Below are 27,025 nucleotides of genomic sequence, written 5' to 3' on the forward strand. Positions count from 1 at the left end.
AATAATTTGAACTGTGAAATGTTTGGTTTAATTGTAAACAGTTAAGCTCTGTTAGTTCACTTAACTCTGTATTGTCAAGCTCAGCCAATACGTGACACGTAATTAACTCTCATGACCTGCAGTGATTTAATTCATTTCCTTCCAGTTGCACTCTGAAAGAGTATCTGTTTATTATATTCTTCCTGAAAAAGGACACTGATGCAAATAATCATCCAATTTAACACACTTTCTTTTCTCATTAAATGACTCAAACCTCATTGTCAGACACTACGGCTCATTAAAACACACAGAAAAAAGAGCTGCTTTGGATGAGAATCGGTCAGCAACATTACAAACTCTTAAACAAGAAGCTCACACACCATTTACAAAAGTGAAAAGAAAAACATTTGAAACTTCAATACAAAACATTCTACTAGAGGTTTTTATCTTGAAAGAGTTAAACCAATAGTCAGTCTGTCAGGACTAAATGATGCACTGCATACTGATCACTATGCAGTGGTTTTTCTCCATGTGAATGACAGTGTGAAATTTACATTAATGGTGTCATTGGGATTGTAGCGTGTATGAGGTAGGTATGAATGAGTAGGGAGGACCAATGATTTTCAAGGAAACTGAAGTTGCTGCCAAAGCAGTACTTCAATCACAAATTTTCATTGAAATGTCTGACAAGATTTTAAATGTAACTCCAATTCACTTGACAGTTTAACAAATTATACTTTATTTCAACGTCCTTTTTCACTTAAAAAAAAAAGCATTCCTTTAACCATAGCATAAAAGAGCTTTGATGAGGTTTCAAAATTATAATGTGCACTTACTGTCAAAATAGGGATTACAGAACAATCAAAAGCCTTTGCAAAAATCAACATTGAGACAGCTTTTACATTTTTATTTAAAATTCAGTTCCAACAGCAGGGTGCATAGAGCAAAGTCTTGTATTATTAATTCCCTTTTTGATTTGCATCCCCAGCACATAATGTAAGCTCTTTAAATGACAGTTCCCTTCACTGTGCTTTGGCCCATCCATTAGGTAATGTCATTTCCATTAGTTGGGCAGACGACTGTGTGTTCTTGTGCTTGAGTGGTCTACAGATGTCCAATTAATTGTGAACCCTAGTGTCCCTTCTCATCCTGACCATTCAGATGTGTGTTGATGGGAACCATGCTGTGTCCAATCTAGAATTGAGAACATGCTAACATTTGGCGCAGTTTTGACTAATAAATCGAATCATCTTCGTGTTCCAACACAATTTCAGACTTCTTAAGAGTATATGAAATAAAATGAAAACAGTGCAGGTTAATCAGCATGAATGGTGTACTTACTGTTCTTAATCAAAAAAGCACAGTGTCGGGTTCTGGGTCTGGGAGTGATGTGAAGCTCTTCCGAATCTCCTGGGCAAGAAGTGATTCTTGCTCGAAGTGAGGAGGAAGAATACTAGGAAGTTCAAAAAGTGGCACAGATTCCTTCCAACCAGCCGGAGGGTAAAGACCTGGGGTCAAAAAGACAATGGAGATTAATGAAACCAGAAAGAGAAAAATGTCTAGTGTAAAACGAAAGACTAGTCTTCATAATTTCACTCCCACAGTCACAAACACAACAGGAGGGCTATACAACCTATTGTACTTTCAATTAATGCTGGATGGTACGATTTAGTAATTGGTATAATCTGTCAAAATGGATCAAACGATAACACAAGACAGATCAACCGACCACAGTTCACTTTTTGGCATTTAGGCTCAGGTAAAATTGAAACAGATGACACGATAACAATAAACCAGCATACTACAGTGAAGGAACAGCTTTCCTGGTATTTTCACAACAGTAAAGCCCCTTTCACACTGCCATTCCGGCAAATACAGGGGTAAAGTGTTCCTGTAATTGTTCCCTGGTCGCTAGATTTGGCACTTTCACACTGCCAGTGATGACCCGGTATATGTGCGTGCTTTCACACACAACCCTTGAAGATCCCGTAACGACACGTGACATCAGCGCGTGACGTGTAATGTACGAGTCGACAACGCTTGGCACGTTATACTTTAACTGAAGCAAGCAAACGATCTCAGCGTCAGCGCGGAAAGTGAGGAACTAACTGATCTCTGCTTCATTACAGTTTGCACATATGTTTTCGTCGCGAATGTTGATCTTCCTTCAAAACAGCCGGTAAAAGAGTCGCGCGATAACTCGCGTCATCACTTCGTTACGGAATTAGATCTGGCTTTTGTTCACACAGCGCTCGATTACCGCAATGTTACTAGGCCCCCGACCCGGGTTCAATTCGGTAATCAATTCCAGGACGTGGTTGCTTTCACTGAGAAGGCGACCAGGCAATGTTACGGGAATATTGCGGGTCCGACGTGCAGTGTGAAAGGGGCTTAAGACTGTTTTCGCTGGGTTACAATAAACAGAGCTGGCATTTCTCTTACCTTTTTGTTTCAGGTCTAAATCTGGCCTGCCATAATCTTTTGTAGTGCTGATCTTCTTCAGTTGACTCTGAAGACCTGCCTTGCTCATTGACACTTTGGGGTCCACAGGATGCATTGGGACGTAAGCAGAGTCCCACTCATAACTCTCATCCACAGAGCCTCTTTTAGATCTAAAGTCAGAAGATAAAGCAATGTGAGGTGTCATTGTGGATATCCTTAAATCAGGGATATCCAACTCTCCTTGCAACTGCCAAACATGTTATTACCATGGTACTATATCCACAGATTGTGGTATTAAAATGTAAACGTCAAAAAACACATGGCATTTCCATGGTCTTGTGTTAAAAAAGCAAGGTATTATCAGTGCAAATACAAATAGTATTATGGTACTTTTTGTAAGAGAATTAATCTATTTTAGTAATTGAAAACAGCTTAGAGGGGTCATGAAATGCATTTTTGTAGAAGTAGCCGTTGATCTTTTCATCTTAGACACACTATTACATCATAAAGTGGCACATTCCAAAGCAAATCGTTTTCTGAGCATGGTTCCTATAAAAGCTGTTTTTAAACTTACAAGAAAGTTTTGAGTTTTTACATTTATAGGATTGTTTATATTAAACTGACCTGTTAATGTATATGTCAAAAGATCAAGGTTCATTTGATTTCTCAGTTTATGACCCCTTTAAGATAAATAAATGGAGCAGGAAAAAGAAAAGCCAGTTGTACCTTTCATGTTGTTCAGGATCCTGTAGAACTGCCTCGTCTCTGTCACTGTCCTCTGTTGTCTCTGGAGAACTTGTGAGAGGGGGGCTGAGAGAGAACTGCCTATAGTTAGGGGCATCCATGCTGCCTCTACCACTGCTTTGGCTTGCATAACTTCTGTAACTTCCTTCTGTCTCTGAACTCTTCCGGTATCTGTTAATTTCTACATCCACCTCCTGCCCATCTTCGTCTTCCTCCTCTCTCTCCCTCTCTTGGCTTTGGCTCCGTCTTCCAGATGGCAAGGCTGGCAGAGAGGGGCAATAAGGCTGAGGCCAGCTAGAACCCCCTATTGATAAGGCAGCATGAGTTCTATTTCCCGACCGAAGGTTTTTGCAGGATTTTGAACCATCATAGGTTTTAGAGCCCTGTTGACTGGTGTCTTGTATTTGTCTTTCTAAAGGCACAGATGAATCTGTTCGCAAACTGGGACTACTTTTAGGCTTATCTGCCACAGAGTTGGGTCTGCATGCTATGGGGGACATTTTAGAATCTTGTCCAAGTGTCAGCGAGTCTACCCAAGCATCAGGGGTCAAAAAGTGGTCCTTGTACAATTTTGAATCTAAACTTTGGGTGCTCTTGTGCCGATTCCAATTGTTTGACCCCAGACTCTTTGTTTTCCGAGGCATTGTTCCAGAGACATTCATTTGAGATACAGATTTGCTCGACCAATTGTGCTTTCTTAAACTCATATGTCCTGACTCTACTGATCTGTCATTTTCAAGATCTGATAATCTGGGTCTGTCATAATCTAGAGTCTCATAGCTGTGATTAGTGCCCAGCATAGACCTTGAATAAGAAGACTGGCTCTCAAGACCAGTTCCATCTACACTCATCTCTGAATAAACACTAGTTGGATTGATCTGTCTAGTGCTTCTTTCTATGGTCAGCCTCTGCTGATCATCTGAGGATGAATAAATACATGGGTCCAAATAATTTTGACTTCTACTTGAGGTTCTCTGGCCTCTATGCCCTATATCAGTTTGGGTCTTTTCCAATTTGTAGATTAAAGGTTCATCCATTACATGACCAAGACTTGACTCAACGGGAGTTCTGCTTCGTCTTCGGTCCCATGTTTGTGATTTTTGGTGTTCCCCTCTGTCTAGACTACGAGACCTTTGGTAGTTGGATCTCTGGATGGAATAGTAACCTTGTTGATTCTGCCTATTCTTGGTATCCTTTCCATGAGAGGTATGTAGGGGAACCAAGCTTGCTAAAGAAATCCTGTGTCTTTCCTCCCACGGAATGCAAGAGGCAGCTCTCACCTTCAACATGCTGCCATTTTCAGATAAAAGGCTGTGTCTAGTTGCTTGGTAGTTACCCTGAGGTGTTGAGGTTTCTTGAAATTTACAGATTTGTCCAGACTCATCATCTGTCTGTTCATGACTATATGGAGTTTCATCAATAGTGTACTTGCGCAGTTCCCTTTCAAGCTCCTTTCTCTCACGAGCTAAAGTTAAACAGCGACTTAGGTTTCCTTGTTCCCTCTCATGCTCCATCTGCAAAACCAGGGTACTGGCTGTAGAGTGTTTGGTATCTTGTTTCAGGGATTGTCGACCCATAGTACTTTCTGAATGGGGATAGAGAAAAGAGCCAATGCTAACTGACGAGAGACTTGTTCGGTCTAGTCCATCCAAGAAATCTTGCTCCCGAATGGGTATGTAACAGCCATTCAATGAGAGGTGCTTAGCCATAGCTCGTGTTCTGCTGGAAGAAGGGATATCTGATCCAAAAGGTGGAAGATCCACTGAAAGGACAAAGGGTGTTTTTTTTCTTTCATCCCTGTAGGATCTCAAAGACTGGGATTTCTGGTTTCTGAAGTCCCTGTTACCATCTGATGACTGATGGGAGTTTTGACATGAGTTCCTTTTGTTCTGAGAACTGACAATATTGGTGTCTTCACAAGGATCAACAATAAAGCGTCCATCAAACCCTCTGTGAATGAACTCGACAGAAGACACAGGGGCAAGCGATGCCCATTGGAGATGGCTCTCAGGGAAGGGTTGGTGGGATGTAAGGTTAGCTTGAGGCAGGAGATGTTGCTGCTGGGAAAGAAAATCCCTGTGACTAGACTTTTCACTGGAGGAGTGATTGGAAGAAGAGGAAGTGTAGGAGAGTGGACGAGCTGGTAGGAGCCTTTGGTTTAGGGTGTTGTGAGGGCTGCTAAGGTCAAGGATAAGAATTTAGAACATTCCAAAATGTTTGCAATGTATGGAAAATTTTGGACAATTAACAAAGGTTTCATGAGGTGAGGGTGGTGAACTTACTTTTCAGAAGGGTTCTTATTTATTGCAGGAGGGAGATCTGAATGGAGGGAACCAATTTTACAGTGGAATGAGTGACAGGATAAATGATCATGCATGAAGAATAAAAATATGAAATAAAGGAGTGAGAGGATTCTCTAAGGAGGATACATTTCAAAGTGTTGTTTCTTTACCCTTGATATTCTGCCTGCGCCTTCGGTTCCTTTTGTGAAAAATGAAACAGACAATTGCCAGGGTCAGGATAAGAGCAAGACAAAGGAGTCCTACTCCACCCATAACGCCAGCCATTAGCTGGTCAGGATAGTCTAGTAGGCGGGAACTGGCTGGGTGCTTATTAATTCCTGCAGAACCCAAAGAAAGGTTTAATGGTTGGGTAAGTTAAAAGACGTATAGATTTTCTTAGTATAGTTTAGAGAAATTAATTCTAACAATTTCTGACGAAAATATTACAGGCGGGTGATTAGAACAAGGAATATGTGAAGCACTAACCAATGGTGGAGACATTGATTGATGGACTGGGCATGCTCAGCTGATCTCCACGTTGAGAGAGAAGCCTCAGTTCATACTTGCAGTCCTTCAGAGAGTGATGCATTGTGAGAAAGTTAAGGATAATAAGGATGAAAGAAAAGGAAGAAAGGGTTGCATTTATCAAAAATGACAAGCTGACTGATTCATGAAAGTCTCAGATCATGTCTTCAAGAATATTTACCTTACATAACCCTGGAAGAAAGATTTGACTTTGAACTGGACTAATGTTCTCTTTCAGATTAATCCATTCCCCTCCTTCAAGGCGTGACTGTACGACAAAACTGTCAATGGGTGGAGACTGGGCCTTGGGCACTGACCACCACAAAAGAATTCCCTCTGAACTCTTATTGATTGAGAGATTTGTAGGTGGTACCAGCTTGGCCACAACAGGAAGTGCATCTGTGAAATTAAATATTAAATTAAATAAGAGAGAGACTAAAATGAATAGCTTGATTCTATTCAATTATCCACAGTGTGCAGCATAAACACAGATGGTTTTAAATTGATTTGGGTCTGCATGAGGTAGCCAACACACATGCTTTAAAGACACAATGAAATCAAAATTTTTGTTTTTTAGACCATTTCTATTAGCTTTGAGGCCACCTATATGCTAGTATATTCACAGAAAATGACACAATTAATTAAAAATAATAAAAATGATAAGATATTCAAATTTAAATGTACAGGCATTATCTTCTTTCTATGTACAATATTTTGTTAAATAAAATGCAATCACCCTAATCACATGCCACTTAAAAGCAACAGAATGTAACAAATCGTGGTTCATGGCCATGAAAACCTGGGGCTCATACACTGGCCCCAATGTTTTTGCTAGTTTCAGCCCAACAAAGTTCTAGTTTTGCACGATGTTGTTTGAATAGCAAATGCATTTGTGCCCAATTGTGCACCCGTAAATTGTGAATGCTGGTCTGAAAAAGAGGTGTGTTCAGATGCATTGTGGGCATGTTGCTATTTTGAGGAAATGAAAACAGACTGCACCATAGAGCAACTCAAACCTGGTCTAAAGTCTTGCGCAATATTTTTTATTGTTATTTAAATATTTTGTTGTTATTTAAAGAGCGCTAGTAATATGCACCTATAGGCGGGTGAACAACGCATGTACACTTTGCTTATTACACACACTGGGACGTGCAGCAGCACACAAATTAAATAAAAATTACATTCCGCCATGTAAATAGCGAACCCGCTATGGCGCATGTGCAACTAGCTCTTAATGGAGATGGGAGATGAGACACTGATTGGTTTGTTGCATGTTACACACAAAAAAACACCCATTACTCATTAAGAGAATAAGGGCAACATGTTTAGACCATGTGGCCGGGCGCGCCAACCATTTTCCCGTTGTTAAATTAGCAAAAGTGGATTCAGACACATGCCCTGAGTGCACCTGCACTTTAGACCATGAGCTTAAATCGTTAAAATAGGGCCCTTGGCTCTTGAAGCAACTTTAAAAAGGTCTTGAAAGTTTCTTATGGACAGCTAATGTTTACCCAGAGTTGTGATGGTGGTGATCTCACTGAAGGGCCCAGTGCCAATTTTATTTTGGGCTACGACACTGAACTGGTACTCAGTGGAAGGAAGAAGATTGGTGACCAACAGACTTTTTTCAGTGGAGAGGTCTGAGAAAGGCAGCCACTCTTGCTTTTCCTCTTTCCTTTCTCCTGACACCTGCTTATACCTGAAAAAAGAATGTTTGCACAAGTTTTCAAAAAAATCCAGTACATTTATGAAGACAGACATAAACCATCCAGTGAAAAAAGCAACACTACTCATTTTTTTCAGCAGAGTTAAATTAGCTAAAAATGCGACATTTTTGCCAACCAATAGCAATGTAGCATGACAAAATGCTACATCAATTTTGTGAGATTTGTGCACCTATTTAAGATTTGTATTGTGAACGTAGCTTTGTGATTCTGCCTTGCATTTGCACAGACTACTATTTCAAAATATTTTCCCAAGATAAACAGAGATAAACTTTAACAAGACAAGACACCAACCAGACAGTAAATTTCTGGGCATATCCTCCATCAAAGCCAGCCACCCAGGAGACATTGGCCTGGTTAATTCCTGGGATCACAGATACTGATGACACTGCATGTGGACTTGTACCTGTGAATCAGAAGGCAACAAGATACGTGTGACACATGAAGTGTGATACATGAGGTGTGAAAACTTCCGAAGTTACAGGTTCAGTCTAGATGAGGACTACTCAACTCAGCTCAACTCAACTTTAGCCCCCTTAGGTGTTTTTTTTTTCTGAAATCCAAGCCCAAAATGAACACAGATGATGTCTGTGCTTACTGTCACAGTAAACATCACATTGGTCCTGATCTAGATGCCTAAGGTCTTACCGAGCACATGGACTGTTGTTCTGACGGATACAGTGGCCACTCGGTTGGTGGAACTGCACTCCCATTCCCCCTGGTGGTCTTTACTGAGAGGATGCAGAATGAGGGAGCCATTCACTGCCAGAGTGAACAGTGAGCGAGAGGCTATGCCAATCTATGAGGAGCAGTGCCAAAACGAAGCATATAATGAGATTAAACATCAGTTTTAATTAAAAATGTTATTGAATTCCAGCTATAGAGGGTGCATTATAACATTTGGAGAAAATTAAAACTCAATTTTTGTGCACAAGACCGGTGCTATTTTTTCTAATGTTAATCAGCACGGTTTCATATAAACAGCTGTAATGTATTGCTGTATTGCAAATGTGCTTATTATTATATTCATTATTTATTTATATGAATTATATAAAATAATACATGGAAAAGGGGGGAATTTGTTTAATGTAAATACTGTATGTGCTAAAGAAATATGGAAGAATATAATCACGCTGACAAGTGAACGAAGAAAGAGCACAGTGTAATGACATTCACCTTTTTCCAGCTGACTTTTGGAGCCGGATTACCGTCCATCTGACATGGAATAACAAGCATCCTACCAATATCCTGTCTGTACTCTTTACGAGGTGATACTTTAAATGATGGAGGATCCTAAAAGAAAAGGAAAACACAAAGTTTAAGGGTATTTAAATTATGGCTTGAAAATGTAGCTATACTGACCATATCTCACTGTATTTCCATACCATTCCGCCACTTTTTTTAAAATCTATTACAGATATTTGTTGTTAAAAAAAGTGTACTTGTAGATATTTAAGTTTATAGTAAACAAAAAATAGTAATAATTAAAAATGGCAGCACTGTGTAAAGCCCCACCTGTAGTATAACAGTAGTGGGCTCAGACTGGCCCATTGTCCCAAAGCTATTGTAGGCAGTGCACATGTATACACCTGCAGCATCATCATTAGCTGTTGCTATAATGATAGAGCCTTCTGAAGTCAGTGTCCATCCAGGATACTGTTGAAAGAATTTCACAGTTATTCTGAGTGATTCTTGAAATAATGATCTTTCAGAGATGTGAGGTTACGTCACCAAGAGAGGGTAAGCACTGCATGGTATCACCGAATCAATATGTCAAGCATTAGTAGCTAGGAGAAAAAAACACTTAGGACTAGCAGTGTACACATATAAAATGTACATTTAAAAGGTCAAAAGGTTTTTTGCATGATACTGAAAAAAGCAATGGTTACTCACAATGCCTAAATCAAGTGGTTTGTCATCTTTGATCCAGTCGACATGTGATAATGGTGGTTCAGCTCTGACGGGGCACGCAATGACGCCCCTCATGCCAGTGGGGAGGAAGGTCAACGAGGCCATCTTCATCACCTGTGCTGGGTCTGTTCAATATCATTTTAAATATGATTTAATACATTATTTGTATGTTTAGGGTAAAATAGTTAATGTTCACCAAGATTGCATTTATTCGATCAAAATACAGTAAAAAGTAACATGTAAACTGTAACATTGTAAAACATTTTTATAATTTAAAATAACTACTCTCTATATAAAATGCATGTTAAAATTAAATGTATTATTCCATTAATATACTGATTTACTGCCAAATATTTTTTAAACCTTTTTTTTTAAGGATTCTTTCTTTATACACAGTTCAAAATAAGATTTATGTAAATGTATTTAAATAATTTAATTTATTTCATTTTTATTTATTTTTAATTTATTTTTTTTAACAGTAAATCACTTTACTGTCACTATTGATCAAATCATTGTGTCCTTGCTCTATAACGGTATTAATTTCTTAATTTGAAATTAGTCAAATGAGTGATTAACATATAATAAGTGCTTCAGATAAAAATATACATCTTTGGAAGTTCCATTCAAAATCAATTTGGTTTAAAATCTTAGGGATGTGGATTTTTTTTATATCATACACTTATATAAACATATGTAATTAAATAAAATGTTTATGCTAGTTTTAATTTTCATTTTGCACCAAATGTTGCACATAATGTAAAATGATGGCTACAAAATTCTAATTCAAATTCAACAATATCATCCGGATGTGTCTCATTTGAACATGAATGTAGTTGAAACTAATACTTTCTAGTTACACTAGGGTTATACTAGTGTCAATCGTATACTAGTGCAAACAAACCCTAATGAATGAATTCATTATTCTGTGAAACACTTACGCTGCACAGTGAGGGTGGCCGAGGCAGAAGGGGAGTCAGGAAGTCCATTAGTGGGCATGCAGGTGTAGTTCCCAGAATCCTCTGGAATCAGACGCGATATGAGAAGTGTACCGTCCACTATAACCTTAACACGTGACTTCAGAGACCTAAAAAAAAAACCACATGAGTTATGCATAAGCTATGCATTACCTTTAAATAATTAGGGGGAAGTTCACAGTTTTAGAAGAGAACTCACTCAATGTGGTAAATGTCTTCTCCCTGTCTTTGCCACACATAGGTCATGTTGGGGGGGTCAGCCTCAGCCTGGCACTTCAACTTGGCATCCTGGGACATGTTGAGAACGGTGTCCGTTGGAGGAATTACGATCACTGGAGGGCCTGTTGTTAGACAAAATACACAATGTTCCATAATGCAGCAATATGTTGAAAGAAAAACGTTTTATGGAAATAATATCATTTTTTTCTAAATTTCCTAATGTAAAAAAATATTTTCAAACACTTAGCTGCTGCATGCTATTTACAATTAAATAGAAATGTATTCAACTTTGTATTAATATTTAAAGGAATTAGCTGAACTTTAGAGTGCTTTTGACACACATATGCAGGACTTGCATCTTTATATGTAAATTCATTATTACTTCTTGTGTCTTAAATATGGTTAAAGTGAACTGTCGAATGCACAGACAAGCAAAAATACTTTAATGTTAATGATTTCTATATTGAAACTTGTAATTTGTGTATTTAAAATGCATTTGTAATTACTGTATACATGAAGTAATTAACATGTTTTATCATGTTTGTCAAAACATCAAAATGAGTGTTATTTTATAATGATTTAAATCTACTGTAAAGTAGTTTTAGTTTGACATTACAAACAAAGTGCACTTTTTTAAAGATTTTTTAAAAATATTCATTCAAGCGTACTCTCTGTAAGTACACTTCAATATTTGTGACCTTTTATTAATATTTCATTAACTCCAAGTACATTTTTAAATATACTTTTAAGATTTGAAGTACATGACAAATGCATATTCATTACAAATAAGCATTTAGCAAACTTATATTGTTTTTTGTTGTTGTTGTTGTTGTTGTTGTTTGTTTTTTGTTTGTTTTACCCGTTCATTTCCTGGGAACTGAACCCATTATTTTATTACTGGCATCATTCTGTATTGACTGAGCTAAGTTCACTTGAAAAGGAAGTGCGCTTTAATGTAATGTAATGAAACAGCACCACTAGGTGGCGCCATTCAATCAGTAAAGCTTGTAGTTGTCATGTAGAATATAATTACATGAGCTAGGGGTTTAGAAACTATTTACAACTAATGTGAAAATTGTCCCCCTTCTCCTCTTATTGGGCAATAATCATATTTTGAGACCAAAAATAGAATCCAGTAATCCTAATATGGCTTACACTCACTTACTTGATTTCCACCAAATTAGTTCTAATTAATAGGGAGACATTATGCAATCTAATTAATATTCATGAGCAAGACTGATAAGTTTTATAATGGTCCACCCAACAAATCTAAGGTCACAGCAATGCCCTAGCATGAGAAATACAGATAATCATCCTAAATGAGGAGAAAATATCAGTGCTGACTTACCAATGACTTTGAGCAGTGTGACGTGAGATACATTTCCTTCAGTGTTGGAGGCGTCACACTGATAATGGCCTGATGTTTCTCTGCTTACAGCATGGAAAGATACACTTCCATTCGTGATCTATAGGATAAAAATGAGAGATAGGAAGTGTGTGAAAGTCGGGAAAAGAGAGTGGGGGATATTCTAGATCTGCTCCTCCACTGCATTTGTGAACCTGAGGAAGTCAATGAAATCAAAAAGAAGGTCCTTATTAATTCATGTCTGTAACCTTAAAGATCAAAGTGAGTACAACCCCAAAAGCTGACAAAACGAACATCTTTCTTTTCTAGTAAAATGGCCTAAAATGCTTATGACTCAAATTGTTTGGAGTCGTGTGTACATATTTTTGTCCAATCAAATGCTCTCGGAAATGTGCGCTTTCAAGTAATAAATCACAGTGTTTTTCCAGGCTGTGATGTGAACCTAATTTTATTGTCTATTTAAAAGAGGACTAGAACTTCGATATGTCCCACCCAACTTTCCGTAGTTGCGTTTTAGGACTAGGTTTTACTATGCCGTATTAGTATTGCACCTGCCTCACATAAATGGGGAACAGTGTAGAGCATTTTGAGTGGTGGTACCAGGGCTGGAGGGGAGAAGGTATAGAGGGAAAGAGCTCTCAGCTTCACTGGGGTCATTCCTTGGTGTTTCGATGATATTCCCAGGTGTGCCCCCTCTGCTTTCACCTCTGTTGTTATAGGACCCAGACAGCTTCCCTCCTCTTAATCCAGACCGATTGACTTCGCTTGTTCAGTGGCACGGGAAAGGTCCTTGACAGCTTGGGATTGGCCTTGGATTACTAGTTCCTTAAAGAGTCTGATGGCAGATCTCCCTATGAAGCCACTGCAGTCAACCTCGACTGGACAAACCTTTGTTTTCCAGCCACATTGCTTTGTGTCAACTGCAACCTCAGAATACTTAAGGCTCTAGCATTCATAGGCTTCCTCCACTGCATCCTCCCAGGGCACAGTGAGCTCTACGATTTACACAGTACGTATTGAATAGGACCAAAACACCATATATATTGAAATATATCAACACAGGGAAGACAATAGCATTTTTATCCACTTCATGGGTTTTGAAGTACTAATATCCCACCTTTACTTTGTTCTGAGGTTTTATTGGTCGTCCATCTTTAGACCAGGTTATTGTAGGCCGTGGATTTCCCCGAGCTGAACACTTCAGGGTTACCGATCTCCCTACAAACACTTCAACTCCAGGAGGGGGGGTCTCCGTAAACACAGGAGGTGCTAGACATAGAAATGAGCACAGATAACGAAAGTGTCAGAATCTTTCAAAGAATTATAAATATTCATTAACAATCAAATGTGATGCTATGAAGAGCAATTCATAAATTATTTCTTTTTTTGTTTTAAGGGGTTACTAAATGTATTTTTCAATCACAGGCTTTCTTCTCTGATTCATTTTTAAATCACATACTCTTATAATTAAAAGTTTTTAATCTAAATTACATTAAATTACATGTCGATATTATCTACAATTTAGATATTAAATATTGCACATCTAATTATCTTAATAATCTACACCACTGTTTAACAAGCCTGCATTTTTTACAATCAAATATTAAGTAAAAACTGTATTTTTTAAAATAATATTAGAATTGAAAATAACTTTTTTTTAATCTGAATTTATATATTTTTAAATTGAAATGTATTCCTACACAGAATGCAACATTATAAATGTCTTTCCTTTTACTTCAGATTAATTTAATTCTCAATGCTAAATAACAGTAAATAATTTCTTTAAAAAAAAAATTGTACTGACCGCAGTGGTAGTGTATTGTATCTATATATCTTAAATATATTTGTATAAATATTTCCCCTTTTATCAGTAGCTTGTAACTAAGTACAAATTCAAATTGCTAGATTCATTGACTGCCTCATTAGTAACTTACAGTTTCGAAAGCTAAAGGTTTAAAGTAGCACCTTCAGCTTTACTCGTTACTTATTTTTTTACTTTAATGAAAGCCTGGCCTGCTAGATGCTCTTTCTGCTTGGCGTCCTGCGGCTCAAAGAACTAATGAGCTGAAAACTGAACCTAATGCCAGCACAGGCCTCACATGGCTTCTGTAATCTGGCCAACACTTGTTTTTGAGTGTCAGAAAATGGCCTGGAGGTGTGGTCGACCGAGACAGAGCAGACTCTCGAACAGGTGCGTGAGTAGAGTCTGGTAACAGGTGCATGAAAACAGGCTGGGCTGTGTATTCATTCATTGTACACTGCATGTTTGAATGGAGTCGTGTTTGGTTTGGAGACTGTGGGATGAGCATAATGGCATTGTTTCTCTGATCTGACATAAAGAGAATTGCTTTAATGGTTCTGATTCAGACTATGGTAAAATTGGATATCTTTTCTTACTATTAATAATTCAGGTCTACTCGCTGTATATGGTGAGTCTCACCTGTAACGGAGAGTAGAGTCCAGCTCCCGCTGCTGCCAGCCTCATCTGTGGTTTTGTCTAGCGGGAGGATTCTGCACTCATACCAGCCTTCATCCTCCAAGAGAAGACCCCTCACCTGCAGTGATGTCCCCCTGACGAGTGACACTCGTCCTGGTCCAGGAGAGGGGAAGGATCAGAAATTACAAATATGTACAAAACTGAAGAGAAGTGCATATTCGTTGCAGACTAATTTTCAAACACTGATTTAAAATCCACATGAGCACTTGTGAGTTTGTACAAAAAAGCATATATTTTTTTAAATATTAAATATACACTTTATTTAAATAATCCGACAAGCTCCAAGAAAACAAGCTAAATATAAAAAATATATAAAGTGTGTGCATTTGTAAATGTATTTTATATTTGTGTGTGTATATATATATATATATATATATATGTGTGTGTGTGTGTGTGTGTGTGTGTGTGTGTGTGTGTGTGTGTGTGTGTGTGTGTGTGTGTGTGTGTGTGTGTGTGTGTGTGTGTGTGTGTGTGTGAGTACTATTAGTATTTTTCTATATAAATATATATTTTTTTTTTTTACATTATTATAAGCAAATTTTACTTTTCACAATGTTAATATCAACTTAAAATAAAATACACATGGAATTTGTGAGTTTGCACAAAACAAATGCAAAGTGTATATATGTTGCAGATATAAATAACACAGTGTAATTAATTACATAATATAATATTCATTTATCTATTTTAGAAGTATGAGCACATGTAAATGCTTTTTCTTTAAATTAGTTTTAATATTATTATTTTGGTTCATTTAATGTCCATTTAATATAAGTTTACAATTTTAATGTCAAAAATAAATAAATACAAATAAAATAATAATCAATTACAAATGAAGTTTATTTAGTCTTAACCTTATTTAGACTTAACATTTTGAAATAGTTTAAATTTTTTTAAAAATTCAATTGAATTCAATAAATTTAAATTCTAAAATTATAAGTGTTAAAGTGTATTTAAGCATCAAATAAAACATTTTTTTATCAATTATATTACTTTCAATCATGCAACAAAAAACTACATTACTAAGTACTTTGTATTAAAATTAATAAAACATATTCAGTTCTAAAATACACCAATATACCACATATTTTAGCTGAATATATTTTTATACAATTTTATTTTAAACTAATCAAATTGTACAAATAAAGCATATTTGGTCCAGGCGTAATGTTTTCAAATCATTTTAATAATGCAACAAAATATATAAATGAATTTTCATTTTAAATGACATATTGTAGATTTAAGTGTCCAACAAACCATTTTAGTTGGAAGAGGAATTTACCTTTTAATGATTTTTGTTTATTTAAATGTAATGACTAAAATTCTAAAATGCACACTGTCCATTTACGTGTCCCGTATGCCGTTTAGTTTAATTGGAGAAGGCTCAGATAGACTCGGTGTTTAGTCTAGATCTTTTCAGTGCTTGAAACTCTATCTCTCCGTTGCCAGGTGACTGCACCCTGTAGTGACGGTGTTTGCTGACTCACCCCTCCCTCCTCTTTCGTCTCTCTCTCCTTCTCTTCATCTCCCTTTCATTCAACCAAATGAGCTTTTCAAAGACTGGTTTGTTTGATTCTTAAACTCAATCGTCATTTAAAGAGACCAGCGGTCAAAATCTCCACCACGGAAGCCACATCAAAGATAAAAAGGACTCCAAACTGAAAATCCATCATCTGCAAACACGTGTGCGGCCGATGCATGCAGCATAGCTATGATGTGTTTATGAAAATAGGCAGTGACAGCAATCATTAACCAAGCTCCCAAGAGGAGTGCCTGTGGAAACAGAGCTCAGGCTGAGATAACAGCTGAGAGCATCACGGCCCATCCACCTCTGTTTATTTCACCCACATGGAAGTCAGAGGTCACTGAAACAGGGACACGGATGCCATCATCCCTGGGGATTTGGACTATACAACATGTTCCTGTCCAGCCCAGAAACCAAGGGTACAAGCCAGCACTAAAATGTTGCCATGGTCACTCCTGCCAGTGGTGTGGATTTGAATTTAGTTGCCGTGGTGACAGGGATTAAAATCAGTTCGGGGGCGGGGCTTGGGATGAATTTAAACTCTCAAGTTACTCGACACTCCTGAAAAAAGCTGAGGAGAAAGTAATCTGTTTAGTTTAGAAATGTCAGACCACAGTGTGACGGAGAACAGTTATAGTAGGAGGGAAATCACAGAGATCTCTTTAATGTTTCTCCAAAATAAAGTGAGATTAAATGAGATTAAATGAGAGCAAACTGAGACTGTCGAATCTCCTGCTTCACAGATTTACCTCCAAAGAAAAAGATCCTGCTGAACCCACATGAAGAGATCTCATCAATGTCTCACACTGTGCTCAGATTTGTAAATATATATGAGTCTGGGTAATTATGGAACATCAGTCTTAAAAAGTGATATTATTTACAACAGGATTTCCACATTCATGGGGTTCAATAAAACAGTTTTGTTATAAGAGATGATAAAAACAACTCTGTGCATCATTTAATTATCCCTTAGCAAATTTGGACTTATTTCTGAAAGATTTCAAATTATTTCCTGTTATATTCTCTATGTTTGTTATAGTGTGAGTTTTTTACTTTGACAACAACTGTCTAATTTAGATTTTGATTTCTTCTAAACAATTTACGGACAAACATCTGAGAAAAATGTTATATAAATGAAACGTAATATATAACTCAATTCCAGAGGTGTGGGAAGAAAAATTTGAGCTATAAAACCTCTGAGTCAATCTTAAGAGAAAAACATGAGCAAATGAACCTTGTGAGAGTTTATGCCCATTCATGGACTACTAACAACTGGACTGAGAAGTATCTCTTAACAACAATCTATAGTTAGTCGAATATATTAAAAAACATTATCTATATGTGTTCACCTGTTTCCTGGCGCAGCAAAGTCTTCACACGCAAGTACAAACTCACTTGTTTACTTGGGACTGACTAACCATTTCCCACAGCAGATCATGGCCGTACAAACAAACGCTCACTCTGTTGCTTAGTCGACGGCAGTTCAAATCTCCGGATAATATTAGACTCCTTAATGTATGAAGTAACATATGCTGTCATTTGTATCCATGTCATTTGTATCCACTTACTTCATCATTTGAAGGCAATGTTAGACCAGATTTTTGCTGGAAGAATGCAATTACTATTATTCTTTAACAGCTGTTAAACCAAGTTTAAGAACAAGGGCAAATGACCTGTAATTAAGTCTATTTAAGTAACACTCAAGTTACTACAACCGCCTATTCAAATTCAAAAAGGTTCAAAGTTTGAAGGTTTTCCTAGTTGGAGGTTGTATTTAACAAGTCTGTGACTTGAGGCTATGAAACCTGGAGTCTGAATCCTATCCACTGCCTTGTATCCCAGAGACATTGTGTCACCTCTTGGCACATGTTTCCCAGGTAGGGACTCTCCAGTTTCAGCTCAGGAAAGCGTTGGTCTGGTTTCACACCTTATTCATCATCTGTCTTCTTTTCATTGTGTTTCAAGACTGTTATCTTTTGAAATTTGAATCACCATGACGGGCTACTGGGAAGCTGCTTAGTTTGATCGGACCAATGGCCTTTCAAGGTAGCGTGCTGCAAGTTAGAAAGAGTTTTGACTCCATTGAGCTTGACATGAATGGTGACAGATGAGGGGGATGGGAGGTCATCTGGAATAGAGAGCGTCTCTAAAAAGACCTCTGATGGTCACGCTTTTCTCCGCAATTTACAGATCGCTTCTACTTTACTGCCATTTAGCAAGCTAGATTCTATCTAGTTAAGATGTATAAAAATAAACACCACAAAACCTAAACATTTAGATTTTGTGGAGCATAACAGTTATGGCATCTTGAATAATATCAGTATGAGCTCCAGAGTGGACACATGAGACATTTTATTGCCCAAAGCAATGAAATTCCCACCAAGCTCACCCTTCACCTCTTCCCATGCTGCACCTGCCCCCTCACTGCACAAAAATCCCGGCTTTACACTTTTTGCTTCTTTTCTTTGTTTCTCATCGCATAAAAAGGACTGTTGTGACGCCCTCTAACCCTTACTCGGCTGTTGGTGTACATGGGGCTATTCACTCCTTCTTTTAGTTCACAAGGAAGGAATGTGAATAAAATCAATATTCAGTGGTATTCAGTCTCCGAAAATGCTACTAGGAAGTGCTAACACATGCTAAATGTCTAAAAGATATGGAGCCACTATCAACAGATTCTCACACAAGTAAACAAATTTGCTTGCAAGTCATTGCTCGTCACGCAAGAAGCAAAAAACCATCACTTGCTGAATAGTACATTATCATCTGTTTGTTCAAGAAAACGTGCAAGTACAAAAAAAATTCAAAACAAAAAAAGTTGCAAATTCATCTAAAAACATTGCTTGCGGCACATGTATACACAATTGTAAATTAACTGTTGCATGCTGCACAAGTAAACAAATTAACTTATAATCCGATGCTTTTCACAAGAAATTCACTTAAAAGATGTTGCCTGTTGCACATGTAAACAAATTTGTGTATGAACTGTTACATGTTGTACAAGTGAACAAATTAGCTTACAAAGCACTGCAAATTCTCTTAAAAATGTTGCTTTATTGCAGATGTAAACACGTTTGTGTATGAAGTGTTGTTGCACAAATAAACTGATTCACTTATGAACTGTTCCTTTCTTCACAAGTAAATCAATTAGCTTAAAAGTGATCTACATTTACTTTAAAATGTTGTTTGTTGCACATATAAACACATTTGTGTATGAACTATTGCATGTTGTACAAGTAAACACAATCACCTATGAAACTGCAATTTTTAAACAAATTTGTGTATTTTGTGTATGAACCGCTGCATGTTGCTTGCTTGTCGCACAAGTAAATAATTTGTTTATAAACTGTCGCTTGTAAACAAACTCATTATTCTTTACACATTACCACGTAGACAATTGCTTGTTGCATGAGAAAATTAATTTGGCTATAAACCATGTTATAAGTTAACTTAATCAGTTATTGCTAATGCTCAGTGGGTTTGCATTCCATCGCCCGGGCAACGTCGCGATGAACAGGTGACGTGCTGTCTGCGAGAATTTGTTTAATTGCAAAGGGACGCACTGCGATCGCTGCAGGGCTGAACCTGATGCCCGCTCACTGCCTGGAAGGTGAGGCTCTTACAAGCACAGAAAACTTGCAGGGTTACCTGGTTTTTTTTTTTTTTTTTTTTTTTTTTTTTCTATATTAGATCCACTGTCATTTTAAAAACAAGGGAGGGAAAAGTATTTCCAACCTATTGAAAGACTCTTTTCCCCTTAGACACCTTTTGTATTCCAGCTCCCCAAAACACAATAGGGAGTTCGGCAATGAGAGGGGGAGAAACTAGCAGGTCCCACAGCACACAAAAGAGAAGAGTTACTGTAAGCTGAGACCCACTATAACCAAAGTGGCACTCAGGAGAACAAATTATGAAAGAGGGGAGAGATACTGCTTTGTCCATAGTAGGATGTGGTTTACAATGCCATACCTGTCCCAGCTCAGAGGTAACAATATAGACACACTAATGCCAAAATGTCAGTGAAATCTGTTGAAAAGGTTTTCAGTTCATTGTAATAAAAAATGATTCCCAATTACTGACTAATTTTAGCTGTGTCCACATTTTGCACTCAACCCTGTTACTGCGTGATTTTCACAATATTATAAAACATGTAAAATGCTAAATATGAGACAGCCAAGAAATAACATTATTTGGACCCTAACAACAAACAAACAAACAAACAAACACATGATCTCATTCAATATCCTCAAAATTCATTTTTTTTTTAAAGAATAAGGAATAAAAAATTAGTAAGAAAAATGAATAATCATGTGTTTTTCTTTACTTTATGGCAAAAATAAGTTTAGCAATTACAGCAAATCAACATCTGGTCCCAAACTAGATGTCCTTGACTGAGCAATCACTTACTTTAGGCTAAATATGCAACCCTGTTATTTATTATAAATTCATAGTTTTTAATACAGTTGTATTATTATAACCATTACATTTTTATTAATATATTGTTATTTTTAAATAATTCAATTTTCATATTCATTTTTAGTTTTTATTCCAAATTGTATTTTAATTTGATACATTTCCATTTTATTTAAAATTCCAATCCTTTTATTGATTACCCATTCATATTTTTATTCCAAATGTTTTTTTTTATATACATTTTATCTTTGATAAAATGTTGAAATCCCAACCCTGTTATTTATTATCCATTCATAGTTTATATTTATTTTAATTTAATTTTTCTTTCTTTCTGTCTGTCTTTGATGCATGATAACAGTTTTACAAAAATGTAAACCCTTCTTGTGCCCGAGGTTGTTAACCCCTAAAAAAGCTGCCAGTGTTGAGGCACTCACCGTCATAGCTGGGATGCACTCTGGGATCGTGCACTCCAAACTGGATGAGGATGGGGATATCATAGTCCTGACGCACCCACTCGATGACGTGCTGAGGAGCAGAGCTGCCCTCATCCAGGGCTGGAAGACTGCATGTCAACACAGCAGTGTCTCCTTTCTTTGCACGGACATGGACTTCTGCTGCACTAGTGTGATCTATAATAAGTAAATACAAGGAAATCTGATAATTAACCATAAAAAAATTACAAATATATTTACACTAGCGACTTTAAATGAGAAGGAGGTTAGTGCATATATCAGTTGTAAAGTAGTTACTGTATAATACTCACTGAATAGGGACAGTACTGCAACAATGACTTCCAACAGAGGAAGAATCTTCAGTAGCATGATGGGTTTTCATTCAGATTCACATACCTGAAGAACATCAAACACACAAGATCAAACAACAGGCAAACAAACCTCGACCACAGAAACCATTAACCCCACCTGACTATAGATATGAGTTAAACCATAGAGTATGTCACAAACACGTCCACACCTCCTTTGCTTTGCCTGTTCCTGTAATCTCAGAGCACACAGGAGGATTATGGGATCTTATGTATGCATTGTATTGTTTATGTACACAGTGAGCTCAACAGCATCTCTGAATTGAACCAGCTAATTCATCCATAAACCTTAACACAGTTGAAAGGAAGGCTGTAAAATGAGCTTGACTCAAAAACTATGAGTCAAACTCCAGTTCAACAAGAGAGTGAAATATACTGAGACATTTTATTTGTATTTATTTTTTGATGATGTTGAACAATATTGTAAGAGTAGGAGACAAAGAAAACACATTTTACTACATAAAAACATTTGTTTTCCCATTTATTCACTGACACCTCTCTTCTATCCGTGTTGACAGAAATTGGGAATTAGGCGCAGACTAAGAAGCTCTTCCTTCAGACAGAAGTTTATTCATTACACTTTTGGTGTAAAAGGCTCTTTATAGATGCCAAAAATTTTACTTCTGTCAGGACGACTATCGTCAAAATGATTGACACTTACATTTTGACTTACAGTTTGGATTTGGCGGATTGGTTCTGTTCTGGGCAAAAACTCCCTGCCCATCCTTACAGCTGGACATGATGAGCAGGAAGAGCAATAATACCCCCACCCCCCAGTTATCATTAATGTTCTTAATGATATTTTAAGTGTAACACATTATTCAGGATAAAGCAAAGTCTGATTCAACTAGAAATCAGAAGCCAAGTCCTGACTGTGGTGTAAGGAGGAGATGGGGATGGAGGAGGGTGATTTGCTACCGAGCAAACACTAAAGCTGCTGAATATTTCTGAACAGACCTTTTATAGGAATGCCATGATGAGTCAGCTGATGCAAGCTTGACTCACGTGACCTGCCAGAACTAATGCCATCATAAGTCATCAGTAAAACGTTGCACGCTTCTTGTAAATCATTAACACATCAAGAAGCAATAGGTTGGTTGGGTGCTGCTGGAGATACTAAAGCCTGTGACTCATGCAAAGTTTAAAGCTAGTGCTCCAATTAGCTAACTGTGAGCCTGTGCACCAGCGCACAATGCCTACGCCTGCTCATTATACCCATGCAATGAGGGAGAACCATTCTTAAGCTCCTGAAAGGGGTCCCAAGACAATGCCACAGGTCACACGTTTCTCACCGCACACTCGGCTACCAGTCTGTTTACTTTGTTAGTGTCTATTCAACAGTTTAGAATGCTTGTGGTACAAAAATCATGAGAACTTGGGTAATTAAATACTTGCTTGTATGTTGTAAAATGCAATGCATCAGCTCTATGGGATGCTGATAAACTTGTTTTCTCGGACAAAAGCTGGAAGGTCTGCCCATTCCCAGACCTTTGGCTAATGTTCTAGCAAGGTTCTCTTAATGTTAATAGAACATTTGTTCAAAGTTATCCAGACTTTCTCAACACATTATTTATACATCATTCATGGAAACAACTTTGTCGAACTTTCTTTAAATGTTGCTTCTTACTACTTGTTTCAAAACATTTAGAGAGCACTCAAAAGTAACCTTCCCATAATGTTTGCAAAATTATAAAAATGGAACATTCCCTTAATGCTTTCTCTAGGGTTAGAATAACTAGGAAAACCTTTTTAACACATTTAAAATCTGATCATTTTAAACATTCACAAAACACTGAGAAATAACGTTTTCAATCTTAGTGGGAACATTAGCACCATCCCAGCTAGACCGAAGTCCTACATAAATTACCAAGCACACAAAGGCTGTCTTTTTGATTTACTGTTTTAGTTTCAATAAGCGGCAGTAAAATCCAATTTATTTATCTTTGGGGGCAAGGGTTACAGTCCTTTACTATTAAACATTTTGTCTAACCAGTGAGCAAATGTTGAATTATACAATTTTCTGTCTTCAAATGACATTAAACTGGGACCATATTGCAGGATATGCTAATTTAAGGCACTGAAAGAGTTCAGTTCAGTCATCCATTCTTTCTTAGGGTTTACAAAGGACAGGCTGAGCTCATGTCACAAATTTCTCTCAGTCTATAAATCTGGATGTTATGAGAAATAACTGGGCCAAATCGAGCATGAAGGCTAAATATAGCCCATTCATTACAAGCTTAAGCTTAATGCAAAAGGATCACCAGTCTTTCAATTATTCATATCTGACATATACTGCATTCAAGTAGAAAAGGATGACAATACAATTCAGAAATGTTGCTTAATCAAGCTGGGCTGTAACAAAAATAATAACATATAAAAGAGTGCTAGGCCAATTTTTAAAACATGAATGGAGTAAATTTGTTCAACAAGAAATCAAACTTGAAAAAAGTAAACTTTTTCTTCTTCTTCTTTTTTTAAGTACAATATTAAATTTTTAAAATTGTTTTCAAGTCGAATTGTGACTTTAACGATGTGTAATTCCAACTTTCTTTTCCTGCTGCCGTCACTTAGGCCACACATTTAGTCACTATTTAAGCAATATCTGCTACAGACTGAATCATGCTCTTGAGAACTATTTTAACAATTTTATTTATTTATTTATTATTTTATATATATATATATATATAAGACTGAAAGACATGTGGGAAGCTCAGTTAATGTGATGTTAAAGTCAAGAGAACATGGCGTAGTTTGTATATATATCATATAGTTTCAAAATTCATAAATTTGTGAAGATTATCATGATACAGCAATAATCCAAAAAGCCAATGGAAAAAATGGGTTTTTGTCCAGAGCACCAGAATGATGCTAATGAGTTGTCCTACAAAAATATGTCATCACTGCAGAACTCTTCATAACACCCACTTTGATGTTTAAATTGCTCATTTGTTCAATGGAAGTAAAATGAGATTCTACGGGGGCTTCATGTTGGATTTAAATGAGGCCAAAGATAACAAACAAAACCTCACACGTCTGCGTTCCTCTAAGATGTAGCAGAGCAGTAAACCAACTTTAACTTCAAAGAAGCACAAAAAACACTGTAAAGAGCGAAACAAACAAGAAACGTCCACACTAGCAACCTGCGACAGAACTATTTACTCTTTGAAAGCCTTTAAAACAGCAGTCACGTCATCCTGTGAAAGTGAGTCCTACTTTACCAGCGCATTTGTTCGCTGGAGCAAATAAACAGATCATTTGTAGCAGCTGGACCTGAAACTCTGAGGCTCAGAGCAGATTCCCTGCTGACGTGATCGCAGCTACACCGGAGCTCATGGATTTAATCAGCCAAATGGACTAACCATTGATTTGTAGAGGTCAGAAATGTTAACCCACTTTCCTTATTTTATAAAGCATTAACAACAGCCTTTTTATGAATGATGCAACCAAATGCGCACTTAAAAAAAACATCCATACACATTTTAGAATGATAATAGAGATTTAGCTGCTATAGGTGGATTGCTTTAGTCCATTATAAACTAGTTTAAATGATCTAAAAAACGAAAGGAATGAGATCACTGTTTGTATAAGGGAAAAATATTCAGTCTTCACCAACATGCAAATTCCTGCAGTGGTGCGAACACAAACAAAACTAACAGTGACAGAAATAAGCACGTACAAATTCAAGTGTCAAACCCTCAAAAAAAAAATGTCACCGGCCATTTGATGGAGAGAGAAAGTGCCATATCCTTGACAGTGTTGATTACAGATCTTCTGTAATGGTAAAAATATATAACACTATTGCATATGTAAGCATTATAATCCATACAATGCATGGCGGTGTGCATGAATGCTCACTGATTCATGACAGCAGGGATCAGACACAGAGACTCGGTGTAATCCAGGATAATCTGGCTGCAGTGAGCCTGGGAAAAGTGACAGATTAATATCACTGTAAATAAGAGCAATGTCTCTGGCCGGCGAATACACTGAGGCATACTGTGAATTTGACTACATTACGCATGTGACTGACTCTGGATCTACACATGAGTCACACTGGGCTAACATTTGATGAAAAGGAAAATCAATTGTCACAGCCATTGTTTGCAATCAATAAGTATTGTTTACACTCAATTAGGGAAGTTTGATGAAGGAACGCTTAATGAACTTCAATAACAGAAATACAATAAGAGTTACCTAACCCGAAAGAAAATATACATATAATAAGATTAAATGTCCAAATATAATAATGAATTCAGGTTGAATGACAGATTGAGTGTCCCAATAAACAATCAACCTGAATTCACCATACGTTACACTAAAGATGAACGGGTTAGAAATTGATCTACAACTACCTACAAGCCTCATGCTGGGTAGATGTTGGCAATTCTGCTTGACCTGCCCCCACAAATCCACCTGGACCCCTTGCAGAGGCAACAAAACCCTTTAATTCGTCCTTGCTAACAGTCAAACGTTAAATAAATCCCCCACTTCTCAAGCAAACACACTAACAACGACAAAAAAAAAATAATAAAAAATAAATAAATAGACAATAGACCCAAAAAAAGCATATAAATGTTGCCGGCAATATACAACTTAAGTTAATGGCAAATAAAAATTATTCTGTGTCTCATAAAAAAGAATAGATAGATAGATAGATAGATAGATAGATAGATAGATAGATAGATAGATAGATAGATAGATAGATAGATAGATAGATAGATCACATGTAAATGTAAACCATGTAAACCATAGATGAAGTGTAAAGTGACTAGTGAACGTAAATTATTAAAGATACCAAGCGCTTACATAGGCTACAAGTGACGTCAACTTACGCTTCATTAAATGGTGCTAGCGTTCATTCGGTTTTAGGATTACACAAAACGCGCAATTATTATTATTATTACCTTCAGTTTCTAATGTATAAATGTTTATTCATTTTTTTTTCACCTAGTATATCTTAAAGAACGTAACGTGTAAGTCAGAGTGAGTTTGTTTATACTCACCTGTATCACTTCATCTATCAGCTGTGGTAAGCAGCGCTGTTTTGCATTGATGACGAAAAAAGAAAAAAAAAAACGTGGAATTATTCCAGAAGTAAGAACTAATACTCTCTCAGCATTAATTCCATATCACAAACAAATCCTCAAGACTTCACAACTTCACAACACTGGCCAATAATATTTCACTTTCCTCTTGTGCCTATGAATGTAGTGAAGAAACCCAAGCACATAAAGTTTGTCTCTATGGGAGGGTTACGCTCGCGCTTCAGCGCCCCGCTGCTGCTTCACCAAACTCGTGCAAACACAGGCGCGCATGCGCAGAGTACACGGAGAAACTACAGGACCAACACACGTATTTACACATAACCAGCTGTCACAATGAAGAAAGAATGTGTTTTAATATCAAAGGAACATTTAAAATGTTTAAATGTTTTACCGATTTTTTTTTTCTCAAGGCATAGGGTATTTAACTCAGCCTGACATCATAATACAGAGATGTGTCTAATGTTGTACTTTGGTCAATGTGTCATCTGGGCACAAGGAAATCACTCCTGAGACTGCACAACTCTGTAAAATATGACGAATCATTACAATATCTGGCTTA

The 27,025-nt window shown here is 37.0% G+C and overlaps 1 protein-coding gene across 2 annotated transcripts; it reads right to left on the reverse strand.

Moving 5' to 3' along the window:
• LOC113054244 (protein turtle homolog A-like) lies at nucleotides 1-26,708 on the reverse strand. Of its 2 annotated transcripts, none has more exons than XM_026219652.1 (22): nucleotides 26,425-26,708; nucleotides 21,365-21,449; nucleotides 21,036-21,230; nucleotides 14,607-14,756; nucleotides 13,284-13,435; nucleotides 12,149-12,266; nucleotides 10,781-10,922; nucleotides 10,546-10,691; nucleotides 9,590-9,732; nucleotides 9,212-9,352; nucleotides 8,873-8,989; nucleotides 8,345-8,495; nucleotides 7,991-8,102; nucleotides 7,484-7,671; nucleotides 6,154-6,371; nucleotides 5,934-6,018; nucleotides 5,618-5,785; nucleotides 5,448-5,484; nucleotides 3,148-5,340; nucleotides 2,422-2,591; nucleotides 1,321-1,487; nucleotides 1-1,173 (listed from the first exon to the last, which is right to left on the reverse strand). In XM_026219652.1, the coding sequence occupies exons 2-21, from the start codon at nucleotides 21,420-21,422 to the stop codon at nucleotides 1,330-1,332; spliced, it is 4,842 nt and encodes a 1,613-aa protein (XP_026075437.1). In that variant the 5' UTR covers nucleotides 21,423-21,449; nucleotides 26,425-26,708; the 3' UTR covers nucleotides 1-1,173; nucleotides 1,321-1,329. The 2 variants fall into 2 exon arrangements, with proteins under 2 accessions (XP_026075437.1, XP_026075436.1); XM_026219651.1 differs by having other exon boundaries at nucleotides 3,148-5,343.
• Nucleotides 26,709-27,025: the final 317 nt, after the last annotated feature.

Source organism: Carassius auratus, chromosome 35 (assembly GCF_003368295.1).
Source record: "Carassius auratus strain Wakin chromosome 35, ASM336829v1, whole genome shotgun sequence".
NCBI classification, from domain to species: domain Eukaryota; kingdom Metazoa; phylum Chordata; class Actinopteri; order Cypriniformes; family Cyprinidae; genus Carassius; species Carassius auratus.

Coding starts and splice junctions, on each gene's coding strand:
- LOC113054244 (XM_026219651.1), bottom strand. CDS start 21,422: ATGCTACTGAAGATTCTTCCTCTGTTGGAAGTCATTGTTGCAGTACTG. Junction 13,436..14,606: donor GACTCTACTCTCCGTTACAG/GTGAGACTCACC, acceptor TTCTATGTCTAG/CACCTCCTGTGTTTACGGAG. Junction 5,786..5,933: donor AATCAATGTCTCCACCATTG/GTTAGTGCTTCA, acceptor TGGGTTCTGCAG/GAATTAATAAGCACCCAGCC.